The following is a 16,077-nucleotide window of genomic DNA, read 5'->3' as shown; positions in this document are numbered from 1 at the left end:
GTGCAAAAATTTCACTTATGTCGCAAGCAAGTGCTGACTTGGTTCTCAGGGCTAGAACACGAGTGGGAATTTCGCGAGCGGTTTTAGTTATCAAGGGGCTTGACACATGCAAGGGGATCCCAGCTGTCAACTTGATTAACCGCTCTGATAGCAAACAGACAAATGTCACCGACTAGAAACTGTCAAAATGACCTCTATGTAGCTTTTTTTGTGGAAAGTTAATGAATTTGAACAGGCTTGATGTCTGCAACAAAGATCCGATAATATATTTTATCGATACAACCGTCAACTATGTTTCACGTGTCACGACTGAGAAAGCCACCTAATTCGTCATTCACGAGTCTTGGCAGAGGTGCAATGAACATATTTCTGATGAACCGTATGAGTCAAATCCCACTAAATTACCCCGGGCACCTTAAATGCAGGAAGGGGCGTGGCCTAGCTTCTCATTCAAAGACGCTGAAGCGTTCACGGCCGTAGTGAGCGCGCGGCGTGCTGAAGAGACTTTTCATCTCCAGAGACTGGGCATTGGTCACCTTCGAAGATGTTAATAGAGGCAATAAAATTCCTCACGATGCTAATTTTAGGTGCTGGTGACTGCCAGATTATCCCCAGAATTGAACAGTGCGGTCTTACTTGTTCTCAGGTAAGTCAGACAAATGCGTCTTGGTTCAGCCTGTGTAACGCCGTGACAGTTCACACTTTCCGTTTGCAGTCTTTTTTTATCGTATATATGATGATTATTGTGACGACTGTTTGTGTCATTGAGAAACGCCAGACTTTGTAGGTGCTTAAATTTGAATTCATGCCGTACCAAAGAAAGCAGCATGTTGTATATCCAGTGTATATTTGTGCGGGTGACCTGTAGGTCGGGAGTTCGATTCCAAATAGGGCCCACTGGGTCTTCTATCTTTCCAAGGTCGATAATAGAGCAGCATTAAAATGGGTCATGTAGCAACTGTCCTTTATAGCGCTTCCATACAGTAAGGAATCTTGCTAAGACCTTATATAAGAAAAGTTATTGTTATATAGCAGTATATAGCATAGTGTGTATACGATTGGGGCTAGGAGTTCACTGCAGAATATGCGCATTTCCCTGTTGTCTAAAATGATAAATCAACGTTATATGTCATAGTGTCATCATTGAGCGTGCCCGATTATTCTTTGCATGCATGCTTGTCTGTACTAAATGCTAAGTATAGCGAGGAAAGTTTACACCTGAGGTGCCAGCGCCATTCCACAGTAAGATCACAGGGCAGTGTTGTGTTGTATTGAAGCATGTGTATAAGATTTACTACTATTCGGGGCACTCAAGCGCTAACGTGCTCAAATCAAGTTACACTGTGTGAAGTGTGTGGTAGGAAAGTTACTGTTTCCGGAGAATATTTAGTGATTGTTTTCATGTGGTGCTTGATGGCTACAGGATGTGCGGTTATCGTTATGGGTTGCTGCGCTTTTTGGAGTGATGGATGAGGGAATGTGAGTGGGCTCCGCTGCAGTTCCCATTATTATGTTTCTATTTGTTTATGTTTCTCAGTCCAGTGCCCTAGGCTGACACTGGGAGGTGGTCGGCCACTCTCAGATCTTATGGATCTGGAGCATATTACAGGTGTGGAGGAGCGAAGTGAGTCAAGTAGCGAATTAGTATATGATATCATGAGATGACCAAGACACTATTTCAGACTGAGACAGAAAGGAGCGTTTGAATGACAAAATAAATGGTTTTAATTGTGTGATTAGAAGTGGGTGGGGGGGGGGGGGGGGTTAGGTAGACATTATTTACTAAGGTACTGATATGTGAATAAAGGCTATGGTATTTCACTTGCCAAGAAGATGTTTTCAGGGGTTGCATGTTTGTCGGTATTTATAATTATGGGTGAAGAGAAATATTTAACTGATGAAATGGCTTATTTATTATATTCCATCTGTATGTCAGAATGATTGCTCTGCCAAGGTGTATGGACAGATACCTCCTTCCTTTGACAGGTCCCTGTGTTCACCTTCTTGTCATAGTCTACTGACTAGGACAGTCCCATATCTCTGGGCCGTACATGTACACACATGTGAGTTGCTGTTCCAAGGTTTATCCCAGGGTCAGTGTTGATGTAGTTATCTCAGGAACAGCCAGATATTCAACTATCTTTTTTTATTTGTTCCAGACCGCATCACATTTTAGCTGGCAAGGAGTTACAAATCTTGGCTGCTTGGACGGAGAAGCAGATTCTCCTTTCGCTTTCCTATTGTAAGATGTTTTGACACCTCGAGGTGCTACCCTAGGGCATAGAGGAGTCTTGCTACAGCGTACTGGATTGGTTGTAGTATGCGAATGATGAAACGGGGTGCTTCAGTGTAGGCTATTACATAGAAGACAAAAAGAACCAAACCCAGGTCTGCCCAGACACCAGAACATGGCTACATGCAAACAAAGAACAAATAGTTCTCACTTTAGACATTCTATGAGGCAAGAGTACATGCCCATATTTTTGATCTTGCACAAGAATCATAGTTTTACTTTTACTAATCTATGGTGCCAAGTAATATAATAAAGTGCAGATGACACAGTGCTCATAAGTGCAACAGTGCAATAATTAAATATGATACAAATATACAGTGTGGGTATCCATGAGTCAATCGTATCAGTCCAGCGTAAATGCGGCTCCAAACAATGTGATTGTTGCAAATGATAGCTGTTGACGTTTCGACCCAAAGATTACATATAGTGGTTCCCCTCAGGACTAGAACTCCGTCTGGCCTGGCACCTCTCAATTGTTTGTAACTTGCTTATCTGGAGGTCATTGTAAACTATTCCCAATTTAATTAGAGATAATGCAAATACTCTGTTTGGACTGCTTGGGAGAAAGGAACACTGGCATCATTGAATGAGTCCTTCATATAATCAAGTCACATACAATTGAGAGGTGCTGGGTCAGATGGAGTTCTTGTTCTGAGGAGACCCACTATATGTAATCTGTGGGTCGAAATGTCGACAATTATGTTGTCTGGCGCAGCATTTATGCTGGACAGATATGTTTGACTCACGGATACCGACCTTGTATATATACATCATATTTAATTATTGCACTTATGAGTTTTGCACTGACTGCACTTTATTCATATATTGCTTGGCACCATTGATTAGCAAAAGCAAAACTATGATTCTTTTGCATGATCAAAAACATTGTCATGTATTCTTACCTCATGGAATGACTAGACTGAGTCCAATGGAACCATTTATTCTTTGTCAGTATAGGTTATTGGCATAATTGAGCTTGTGGAGTACAAGTGTGGGGACACCTTGCAGTTTTTATTAGTTGATGAAGTATGGGAAGATGTATCGCAGTGTTTTCATTTTATAGAAGGTGCTTCTAGTGACCTTCTTGACATGTGGTATCAAGAATAGCTCTGAGGACATCATCACTCTTAGGCCCCTTGCCTCTCTTGCTGTGGCTGGTCGGGCATCAAGCTCTTTGGTCCATAAAGCCATAGACGGTCGTTCGTGCTATTATCAACAGCTCATGAACTCTGTTTTTGTGGTCTAGAGCTTTAGGTGGTTACTGGTCAGCCAAGCATCTATAGCACAGATGTAGATTTTGACTTGTAGAGGGCTTCTGGACCATCCATATTCAGGCTGATTCTGTATCACCTGCATAGTTGTAACACATTTGTAGGAAGCTGGCCTGGTGTGTGGTGAGCACCTATGGTGTTATCACATTATACCAGGTCCAGGTATCCCCTTTTAGTGAAGTGTAGACAGTGCCTAGGAAGCCAGGGCTCTCTACAGGTAGCTGTGGATGAGCAGCCAAGACGTATCTAGGAGAAATACAAAGCTTATGCAATACCACTATAGTCACACAGCACTCTCACACATGAAAGAACCACACAGTGTTACAAAAATAAAAGTACTTTATTAGGGTAACACAAATACTAAAATACTGAATAGGCAGTCCCCCAACTGGAGGTAAGTAAACACACTATTATGTAAACATTAGCAATCAGTAAATGGCTTAGAAAGCAATAAGCATTGGTAAAAGCAATAGCAAATAGTGAGGGCCCTAGGGGAGGGCCATACCATATACCAAAAAAGTGGAATGTGAAAGGTAGTCCCCCACCCAAGGAAGTGGGATCAGTAGAAGGGAGCTGGAGGAACAAGGACCCCAAGAGGTGAGTACCACTGTGACTCCCAACGACAGGGAGAGCAGAGGTAAGTACCTGGTTTGCCCAAAAACCAACAGGAGGACTTTGGAAAAGGATGAGGCAAGACCCATCCAATACTGAAAGAACCCAAAGGTGGATCCTGACAGAAGAGGACCTGCAAAGGAAGGGGACCAAGTCCAGTTCATCATGGAGTGTCCAGTTGTGGCAGGAGCCACTACCCACCCTTCTGTGGATGCAGGACCAGGTCGACGGTGGTCAAAGAAGGTCAACAGTGCAGCACAGGAGTGAAAGAGAAGTCCTAGAAGTGATGCAAGTGATGTTCCACATCGGCATTCATGACGCAGTCAGTTAGTGGTGCTGGAAAACCACAAACAAGCCTTGGCAAATGCAAGAGACAGGGAAGAACATTTGCAAAGCTGAAGAGGACCAGCAAGATCCAGGGGACTCGGCCCAAAGAGGGAAGTCTGGGGTGACCCTTCCCCACAGGCAACCCATTTCCAGCAGGACCAATAGTCCTGGTGAGGCCCACTCAGCATACCTGAAGAGGATTCCCACATCACTGGAGCAGCAAGCAGGAGATTGTGATTTGCACCAAGGAGTGCTGGGTGCCAAGGCTACACGGAGCCTGAAGATCCCTTGGAGGAGCAGCAAACAAGCCTTGTTAGCTGCAACAGCTGCAGTGCACGGGGGTACTATCCTGCAAGGAGAGGCAAGGGCTTACTGTCTCCCAAGTTGGAAAGCACTCCAGACCACCACCTGTGATACAGGGTCCACGCAATTCCGAAGAGAGAAGATCCACGCAGTCGGTTGTCATTGCAGTTGGTGCCTTTAGATGCAGGGGAGTGACTCCTTCACCCCAAGGGAGATTCCTTCTTACGTCTTGTGCAGGCTGAAGACTTGCCAACCTCAGAGGATGCACAGCTGGGGAAATGTTGCAGTTGCTGGAAGGAACCGGAGAAACAATGTTGAAGAGCTGACTTGTCACTGTAGTCGCAGATTGTCGGTTCCTGGAGGGTCCCGTTGCTGTCCCAGTAGCCCGAAGATGAAGTAAACAATGCAGAGAAGTCCTGCTGGAATCTTGCATGTTGAATCTGAGGACCCACCCAAGAGGTAGACCCTAAATAGCCGAGGAAGGGGGATTAGCCACCTAGCAGGGTGACCACCTATCAGGAGGGAGCTGTGATGTCACCTACCTGACCTGGCCAATCGGATGCTCCCAGGGGCCCCAGCCCACCTTGGATTCAAGATGGCAGAATCAAGTGGCCACCTGGAGGAACTCTGGGCACTGCCCTTAGGGTGGGGATGGACAGTGGAGTAGTCACTCCCCTTTCCTTTGCCCAGTTTCACACCAGAGCAGGGCTCCGGGGTCCCTGGATTGATGCAAACTAGTTTATGCTAGGAGGGCACCAAATATACCCTTCAAAGCATACCGGTAGCTTAGGGAGGCTACCCCTCCCAAGCCATTTAACACCTATTTCCAAGGGAGAGGGTGTTACCTCCCTCTCCCACAGGAAATACTTTGTTCTGCATTCCTCTGCCTGAGCTGGTCAAGCAGCAGGAGGGCAGAAACCTGTCTGAGGGGGTGGCATCAGCGCAGGCTGCCTGGAAAACCCCAGAAGACTGATAGGAGCAATGCTGGGGGTCCTCCAAGGAGCCCCGAGAGTGCATGGATTCATACAAATCAATACTGCCAACAGTATTGGGGTATGATTCTGACATGTTTGATACCAAACATGCCCAGGTTCGGTGTTACCATTATGTACCTGCGTCCAGTACATGGGTAAAATGGCTTCCCCAAATTTAGAGGGAGAGAGCACAGTCACTGGGGCCCTTGTTAGCAGGATCCCAGGGAAAACAGGCAAAGCACACTGACAGCAGGCAAAAAGTGGGGGTAACCATGCCAAAAAGAGGGTACATTCCTACAACATTAGATTTACTTAAACTGTTAGTTCTGGTGAGGGAGTTTTGTACATGTTGAATAAAAGAGGGAAGTTGATGGATCCCTTAGGAACACCACAATATTGAGTGTGAGGGGCAGATATGAAATGTATTGGAATACTACATTTTCTCTCTCAGGACATGTGTATTTGGAATATTATATATATATTTTTTTATTCTTGAGGCATAAGCTGAAAACTATACTCAGTACTAATTTAAAAAAGCCTCCGGTGGGAAAGATCCTAGCTCCAGTGACTTGTTCGGTATCTGTATAATTCTGACAATGTCTCCTGCACAAGTTGTCTAAAGAAGATGCTTGAATATTTTTGGGGTGGCTGAGTCTGAAGGTGATCCTGGTGGTCTGCCTCCGCTGATAATGTTACAGAATTTCTTTTTAGAGAGGGTGTAGTTGCAGAGGGATGGCACATAGGTGGTGGTAATCTTTTTTGGGAATTCTATTATGCGTGGGCAGTGTACTGGGTGTTTTGCCCATAATGTAGTTTTTTAGTGTGTCAATGAAATCCATTGCAGTTCAAGAGAACAACCTGTCCATTCCTGTTTATTTATTTTAGGTTGTGAGTTTGTTGGAAATTCTTGGTTCCCAGTTCTAGTTGGCTTCTGCTGAATCCAGTTAATGTCATGTGGGTTTTAGCATCTACTTAACCTCTACTGAATAATTCCAGCTATACTTTCCACCAAGGGAGAAGCGTTTGGTACAGCGTAGTATTGCATTAAATCTCCACAAACCAACAGTTTCACAATTCAAGCAATGACAACCCCTCAGTTTTAGAGCCTCTCAACTATTTGATTCCATGATTATTAAAAGCTGCAAACTGCACACCGGAAAGGCTGTAGTGACTCCCTCGTCATAAGAGGGTGTGTGATAATTTTAGTTATTTCCGCACAGTTCAAATAAAAGTAGAGCAGCAAATGTAGACTTTATTTTAACCCCTTCACTTTATTTTCTTATTTTCACTCTTTTTGAATAACTTCATTTTAAGTAACAAATGCCTACACTTAATTAAGCAAGACATCTCCACATCTAGTGAAATATTTATTGCACATATATGAAAATAAGTATTTACGTCAAGAAATAACTTAGAGGTCGTAACTGAGCAAAACACAACCGAACATTAGAAAAATGATCTACTGATAATAGACTACATTACATTGACGTTTGTATGGAGCGTCAAACCTCTGTCGAGGTGCCAACGTACTTTCAGTGGACCACAGCATGCTAAGACATTGGGTTTTGACCTTGAGTGAGAGGTCACCAGGTTGACTATGGACTTTGATTGTCTGACCCAGTTGGATAAAAAGTCATTAAAGACAACACTTTGTGCTCAATATAGGGTTAATAACCTAAATATATATTATGTGAAAGTCATTAGGTAATGTAGTTTTACCGTTACATACATGAGTTCACAAACCTATTAAAATCACTACAAATATGTAGTATTACAGAATTAATACATTACTGGAAAAGTTGACATCAGATGCAGGGGCGTATCTTGGTCAGTAAGATTTTGGGGGGTGAACTCCAGATTTCTCAACAATCACAATGACATATAATGTGAAAATAAATTGTACAACAAGCAAGGCACATGACAGGGGCTTGAGGGGCAGTGGAAAGGAGAGAGGAATGCAGATTGGTAGGGGTACTAAGTGAAAGAAAAACAACATTTTGTAAAATAACGAACATTTTGAGGGCTTTCAAAACAAAGGTGAAAGAGAGTTTGTGTTTTGTCAGTTTGTGCATGCAAAAATCCCAGGTGAAATCCAACGGACACCTCACCATACCCGACTGAAAGCACCAGTACCCAACCATTCATCAGAGGACACATTTATCAGGAGGGGTGTAACGCCCATATACCCCCTTGAAGCTGCGCTCTTAATCACATCAGTGTTATAAGAGTGTTTACTAAGCTGTGAGGATTGTATTGTGTCTTCTAGTTTGCCCTTCTTCCAGAAGTGGTGAACATTTTTAATAACACAATGGATAAGTTGAGGAATAGTAAATACATCAGACAGATGATTTTTGCATATCATGAGATGGATGTGGGATTGAAGGCAGAACAAAAAGACACTTTTCTAAGTTAGTCTTCCAGGCAGCGCAGCTGTCTAGTTGCAAATAAAAATTTGAGGACATGTTGAAAGTTTAACTAGGAATATATTCTGATGATAACTTACAGTTGGTTTGTGTTTTGTCACTCACAATTGCTTGCTTTCTATTCAATGAGTGATTTCTTTTTTTTTTTAGCCCGTTGTCTTTGTCCCTCCCATGGAGCATAACCTGCTTACCATCTCTCTGACTGGCTTCTTCTATTCTTCCATGAGTGTTTGTTTTCTGGGAACTATTTTTCTTGTTCGTGAAACACTTTGTGAGAGTGCGTGTGTATTCCAACTTTCTTCCTCATGTGCTTCTCTGCCCACCTCCAGCGCACCACATTGCTTGCTCTCCTGTGTTCTGCCCTCACCCCCTCCTTCTCTTTCTCTTTCTTTTCCCCCCTCCCCTTCATTGCTTCTTGATTTTCCTTGCCCTCTTTTTGTTGTTGTAATTGTTCTTCTGTTCTTTCAGCCTCTGCAACCATTTTTATTCCCCCCCTGCCCTCCCACCCTCCGTTCCCAATGCACCCCCGCAACCCACTCCCTGCTCACATTTCCAGCCTGCCCTCTCTCCTTGTTGCTTTACTGCCGACCACTTTTCCACTCAGCCCACTCGCCCATTTTGTAAGTGCTTTTGCACATTTTTTTATTAAAAGTTGCTTTTGGCGCTAATTTCTGTTTACCAATCCATTTCAGATTGGTAAATACAAGGAAAAAAATGCTCATCTCATTTTGTAGGTGTGTGCATGTGTGTTGCAGCAGCAGTGGTGCTGTACAGCATGGCTAAAAATAATTGGCAAAGAAAATAGGTCTCACAGGTGAGACCAATAGCCTATACTAAAGCTTGTTAAATGCTTTGAAAGCAAATCTCTTTTCCGTTCGCAACATCGGCATCAGCTATACATACATTTCTTTACCTGTTAGGTCAAAGGTGCTAAAAAGTGAGAAAGAAATGCAAGAAAACCAAAGTGTGAGATAACGTTCAGCGAGAAACAAATACATAGTTTGAAAAGTAACTTTACCTAGAGCTAAAGTTTACTGACGAGAGCCATGCCTCACATGAATACTTTAGAGCCATGCTATTAAAAAGGCGATTATCTCCGCTATTGCTGCAGATCTTAGTATCAACGCGTGGAGGCAGCAGAGATGAAGTTCGGACAAACCTTTAGCAAACTCAAAAGAAACAAGAGAGTGGCAAAGACCAATAAGATCAGAATACAATATTCACTCCCCTCTTTCATTTTTCGAATTCCAACTGTTGTTCGCTCGTTTGTGCTTCGTTTTATAACTAAATGTATCAATTCTGTCTTCCACCTTGTTCCATTCAACTCGGTTTATAATTCATAATCTGGCACCGGATGGGTGGGTAAATGACGCAGAAATTCACATCAATCTTCTGAAAGTCTGTTTGGAATGACCGACGCGCGTCCGTGTTGTCACTTTAGTCGTATGGACAGTGTAGTTTAAACATTTACGCCAGCCTTCGGATGCTTTCTGCCAGTTCCTGCAGCATAATCTGTCACAACAGTTTCCTTTCCAAGGAGGTCTGTAAATAGGATGTTTTGTGCAGCAGGTGCTATGATTTCGAAATGATAGAATATATGGAAACAACTGAACTGGCAAAAGGAGTAGTTGTGCACTTCGTAAAATCACCACAGATGAGTGAGTGTGAGGGAAAACTCCCACTGGCCGCAAGCGGTACAGAATCACGGTACAGCAGTAAGCCATCATAACTCAGCGAAGCCAGCTCTGAACGTGCTCCAGGAGGAACGGTGAAGTTAATGAACAATTTCAAAGTTTCCTACAGCTTACTTAAATCCATCTGGAAGAAAAGGGATCAGGGAATCTGCAGAAACTTGAACCGTACTGTACCGCTAAGAATCCACATTAAATGGCTTGCTGCTGATATCTAAATGACACGTATGTCAAAATGTTCAATATTGACTCGGTCTTTTATTCTTCAGTGGTTGATAAACTGAATGGCACTAAATTGGTTTATAATAACTGTGAACATTTACAGTGCTACGAAGTAGTAATACTGTGTCAGCGTGCATTATGTAAAAAGAGATAGCACTATTGTAATTATTATGGAGACAATTACCCAGTGCTTAATTTGTAAAGAAAGAGGTGTAATTATTATGGAGACAATTACCCAGTGCTTAATTTGTAAAGAAAGAGGTGCCGGTGCTGCAAGCCCTTCTCGGCTGCTGTAATTAAATCTGCCAGCTCTGAATACTGAGGCAGTGTAATCCTGAAGCCATCTCGGGTCTCTTCAATCCATTTACGGCCACCCCTGCCCCTTCAGCTCATCCTGCAACTTTCTACTTTCTCCCTCTATGACGCTTTTTCGTTTTTCCTTCTTCCGTCTTTCCCATATGTGTCTTTTGCTCGCAGCAAATGCTTGAGGCATAAGAATAAGCCCCGGCCCTCACAAATAAGGGCCGGTGCTCAGCACCGGAAACAACAAGCACAAATTAAACACTGCAATTACCCAAAGAATTCCTATTTTAGATGTTTGGACCAATCCTCCACATGGTTGCTATATTGCTTCTTAAAGACAGACCACTGTTTCCAACCGCAAGTTTCTCTTTTGAAAATCTTAGTTGTGGGATGTATTAGTCCAGTTGAAGGAAACCAACACTGCAGCTGCTAAAGTGCACAGTTTAGAATGGTTAAAGCTTAATGCTGGCTGTCAATCAATCAGGGATTTGTAAAATGCACTATTCACCTGTGAGGGTCTCAAGGCGCTGAGGAGAGGAGTGGGGAGAAGGCAGGGGGCTAGGTGCTGCTACTGCTCGAATAGCCAGGTCTTGAAAAATTCCCTGAAGGTAAGGAGGTCTTTGGTCTGGCGCAGGTGGGTGGGAAGAGTGTTCCACGTTTTGGCAGCGAGGTGTGAGAATGATCTACCGCTGGTTGTAGTTCTGCGGACACGTGGGACGGTTGTGAGGGCAAGGTCGGCGGAGCGGAGATGCCGGTCGGGGTGTAGAAGGAGAGTCGTCTGTTGAGTTATTTTGGTCCGGTGTTGTGCAGTGCGTTGTGAGCGTGGGTGAGGAGTTTGAAGGTGATTCTCTTGTTGACTGGGAGCCAGTGCAGGTTTTTCAGGTGGTCTGTGATGTGGCAGTGGTCGGGGATGTCCAGGATGAGGCGTGCAGAGGTGTTCTGGATGCGGTGTGGTGTCCTCGCGACATGGAACTAGTTGGGAACCCCAGTGTTCTCGGCTGGACATGGCTGGACATCTCATTCTAGTAGACTTAGCTTTTAGATATGACATATCTCTAGATGTCCGCTTTGAACACAAGAGTCACAATTTGGAAATCCATTAGGGAGTGGAAGAACAGCTTTGTGGTGCTTATGTTGAGTATTGAGCTGACCAGTTAAGAACAAGTGACAATTCTGAACCAATCTAGTACTTTAAATAGAAGCTTTTATGTCGTATGTGTGCCTCCAAAACACAGTACAGTGACAGGGGATTCCCAATGATACCCATGGCTAATATAACCAGTATATATACATTTCCTAGTATGACACTTCATTTCATCAAATAGTTATTCTTCTGGGCGTAAAAAAACATCACATTAGATCCCTTACACTTGCCCACATAAAAATAATGGCTTTCAACAAGGGTTCTCATTCTTAGAGTAGCATAGGCACATGTACCTGAAAGCTACGTATGTACTTGTACTTCCATTCTCTTTCGTGTGCTGGGCACGTTTTATTGATGGTTCATTCAACAAAATAAAAATAGGGCCACATCAGGGGAGCATGGCTTTGACTATATGTTGTGGATTAACCTGTTGGAGAACAACAGAGACTTCTGGAGCACAGCCTGTAGGTGCACAGCACAGTCTGTCATAGCACAACAGAGACTACGGGGCATAGCACAGACTGCAGGAACGCAGTGCAGACTTTAGACCGAAAAACACCGCAGAAGCAGAACAAAGAGTGTGGGAGAAAGGCACAGATTGCATAACCACCACGGAGAATATAGGGGCAGAGCAAGAATTGCAAGAACCCAGCACAGACTGCGGAAGCACAACAGAGACCGCACAGTCGTAGCAGAGACTGTCAGGGCACAGCACATAGTGCAGGAGCATAGGACAGACTGCCTGAGCACAGCAGGGGGTCAGCACAGACTGAGATCACGGAACAGAGTGCAGGAACATGTGCCACTTTGTAGTATCACGACACAAACAGCATAAACACACAATATACTTCAGGTGCAAGGCACTGTTTACAGAAGCAAGGCTCAGACATAGGGTTAAACAGACTGCAGGGGCACAGTAGAGACAACAAAAGCAGAGGCTAGGGATGAACCTCAACGACTGCAAGACAGATTACCGGGACATAATGCAAATAACAGGATCATGACACAGTCTGCCAGACCACAGCACATACGGTATGGGAACAGGCTACAAAGCACAGCACAGACTGTAGGACCACAAAGTACTGATCACCTCAGAAACTACCGAAGAAGAAGAGAGGCTGCAAAACCACAACAGAGAGCTCTGGCGCACAACATAACCTCTAGGAGCAATGCATTGATTGAGCACAAGAGAAACTGTAGGAGCACAGGATAGAGAAGCACATGAGTAACAGCAACAGTCCAACAGGGACTGGTGGTATTACAGTGGCACAGCTGAGACTGCAGGAGCGCAGCAGACACTACTGGGCCAACACTCCAGCAATACACAGCCCATGGCTGTACACAGACTGCAGGAACGCAGCAGACACAACCGGGCAAACACTGCAGCAACACACAGCCCACCCCAAGTGTACACAGACTACAGTAGCACAGCAGACTCAACCAGGCAAACACTGCAGCAACACACAGCTCACAGGTGTACACAGACTACAGGAGCACAGCAGACACTCCTGGGCAAACACTGCAGCAATACACAGCCCAGCCCACAGGTGTACACAGACTACAGGAGCACAGCAGACAATCCTGGGCAAACACTGCAGTAATACACAGCCCAGCCCCAAGTGTACACAGACTACAGGAGCACAGCAGACTCAACCGGGCAAACACTGCAGCAATACACAGTTCACAGGTGTACACAGACTACAGGAGCACAGTAGGCATTACAGGGCAAACACTGCAGCAGTACACCGCCCAGCCCCAAGTGTACACAGACTACAGGAGCACAGCAGGCATTACTTGGCAAACACTACAGCAATACACAGCCCAGCCCACTGGTGTACACGGACTACAGGAGCACAGCAGACATTACTGGGCAAACACTGCAGCAATACACAGCCCAACCCAAGGGCGTACACAGACTACAGGAGCACAGCAGACATTACTGGGCAAACACTGCAGCAATACACAGTTCAAAGGTGTACACAGACTACAGGAGCACAGCAGGCATTACAGGGCAAACAATGCAGCAATACACAGCCCAACCCCAAGTGTACACAGACTACAGGAGCACAGCAGACACTTCTGGGCAAACACTGCAGCAATACACAGTTCACACGTGTACACAGACTACAGGAGCACAGCAGGCATTACAGGGCAAACAATGCAGCAGTACACCGCCCAGCCCCAAGTGTACACAGACTACAGGAGCACAGCAGACATTACTGGGCAAACACTGCAGCAATACAAAGCCCAGCCCACTGGTGTACACAGACAACAGGAGCACAGCAGACACTCCTGGGCAAACACTGCAGCAATACACAGCTCACAGGTGTACACAGACTGCAGAAGCAAAGTAAAGACTGTGGGAGCAAAAGAGATACTGCAGGGGCACTGCAGAAGCCGAGCTGATACTTCAGGGGTACACAAGAGACTGCAGAAGCACAGCAGAGGTTGCAGGATCATGCTGCAGAGTGCCCCAACACAGGATAGACTGCAGGAGTAAAGACTGTGGGATCATAAAACAGACTGCAGGGACATGTACCAGACTGCAGGAGCACAACATAGACGGTAGAAGCACTACAGATACTTCATGGACAATACAAAGAATGCAGAAGCATGTCACGGAGTGTAGGGACATGACACAGACTGCAGAAGCACAGTAGAGGCACCAGAAGTAATGGGAGACCAAGGGTGCACAATAGAGACTAAAGGCCAGGAGACTGCCAGAACACAGCAGAGTCTGTAGGAGTACACCAAATACTGCAGGAGTGCTGTGTAGACTGTAAGATCGCAGACGAGACTGCGGGGCACAGGAGATAGAAGCACATGAGTAACCACAGCTTAGTAGAGGGGTTACTGCAGGAACATGACATACATGGCAGGGTCAGAGGAGAAACTGCAGAAATGCAGCACAGACAGCAGAGCATGACACTGACCGAGGAGCAGAAGACAAACTGCAAAGGCGTGGCAGACATCAGGCGTAAAGTGCAGGCTGCAGGAGCCCAGCACACAACAGCAGGAACACAGCTACTGAAGAGACCTCAGGAGGGGCTAAGCACAGATGGCCTCGGAAGGGTTCAGGGGCATAGCCATGGAGAAGGATAGGGAGACAGGAGGTCAGCAACATCCCTTTAAGAACACTGCAACAGCATCTCTGCTTTTTGTGATTGTTTCCTCTTAAACCGTTCTTTTGTCCATTTGTCTCATTGTAAACTCATCTAGCTACTGTATCCATTTCCCTTTTCCATCCCCGTTATTTGTTTACCGGCTCTTTACTCCTTTTTTAATCCTTATTAGGTCGCGGATACAGTCTGCCAAGCTGCTGCAATGTCAAATGAAACAAGTATTGACAAAGCCCAAAAGTCTGGTTTTAATTTGCTAATGCATGTACAGACAGACATATACAGATGATGCTTGCACTGCTTTGCACATTACCGTCACACATACTAGCTTTGCCTTTGCTGTTTTTGTGCCCACTAGAGATGCAGGATAGTAATGCATGAGTACTTGTTGGAATGAAGAAGACAGGGTGATATATAAAGATATTACGGAGCTTCTGATTTTATGGACCTTCAGATTTTTCATTGGTAATGATATTTCCCTATTTAAAACAAGGGGTGTATGGTGTTTGTTTTACCGTATCTTCTACAACTGGCTCTGTCCACTATGAATCTGAACCTTGTACAGAGACCTAATGTTCTATTTTTAAGGCTCAGCGAGTGCTTTTGTTTTTATTCTTGTTTTACATAGGGCAAAAGAGCTTTTATGCGCACTCTGCCCAGGTGATATAATCAGTTTTTATTAATCTGTATATTATTTTTTTCAAAACGTCCAACAAGAAGTTTGCTCAGTGAATCCCACGAGCCACTCAAATTCACTGGACTCTCCAGTAATGTCTTCATACTGCTCACAATTAAGTGAGGTCATCAGCTTTGTTCATTAATACTCAAAATAAGCAATTCCTTTAACTTTCTTTAGCTTTAAAGGATTTTGCTGCTCATTAGAGAGCTAGACATGATTAATCTGCTCACACCTGATGTTGAGGTCATGATTACACATTTGTTCATGTAGTGATGACCAGTCTCTCTCTCTGCTACTTCTTTCCACCAATCCAGTAGGAGGGTGGTCAATGCACACATGCCTAAATATATCATGAGAGTTTTACCATCTCCAAAATCCATTTCCTTTTACGTCCTGTTTGTACATTTGCTGCGGGGTCCAATATTCCCTTCCCTTTATTTGTAGTTTGGAGTTTTACACTGAGGCTATATAAATGATTAGGATAAAGTGACATATTTATTTTCAGTGTTGCAGTTAAGATCAAATTCCAAGTCTTGGACAGAAGATGCATATTGTGATTAATCAGATATTTATTATAGTTGCTAGGGGATGGGTAATCAGCAATATGTTTTAAAAAGTATAGTACAGTTCCTTTCAAGAAGGTGATGGTTTCACTGGATAGATTCACAATCCTGTGTGTAAAAGGATTAAATCTATCTCTCAAATGCTTTCATTAA

The 16,077-nt window shown here is 44.3% G+C and overlaps 1 protein-coding gene across 1 annotated transcript in view; it reads left to right on the top strand.

Annotated features, from left to right (window-relative positions):
- The first annotated feature begins 471 nt into the window (after positions 1 to 471).
- Positions 472 to 16,077, top strand: part of IL17REL (interleukin 17 receptor E like) — a 600,388-nt gene continuing 584,782 nt past the window's right edge. The window contains exon 1 of the mRNA XM_069229705.1: positions 472 to 646. Within this exon, the coding sequence (XP_069085806.1) occupies positions 545 to 646 (102 nt within the window). The 5' untranslated portion in view covers positions 472 to 544. The remainder of the gene's footprint in view (positions 647 to 16,077) is intronic.

This window comes from Pleurodeles waltl, chromosome 4_1, assembly GCF_031143425.1.
Source record: "Pleurodeles waltl isolate 20211129_DDA chromosome 4_1, aPleWal1.hap1.20221129, whole genome shotgun sequence".
NCBI classification, from domain to species: domain Eukaryota; kingdom Metazoa; phylum Chordata; class Amphibia; order Caudata; family Salamandridae; genus Pleurodeles; species Pleurodeles waltl.
The sequence above is the reverse complement of the archived record's forward strand: the minus strand, read 5'-3'. Positions and strand labels throughout refer to the sequence as shown.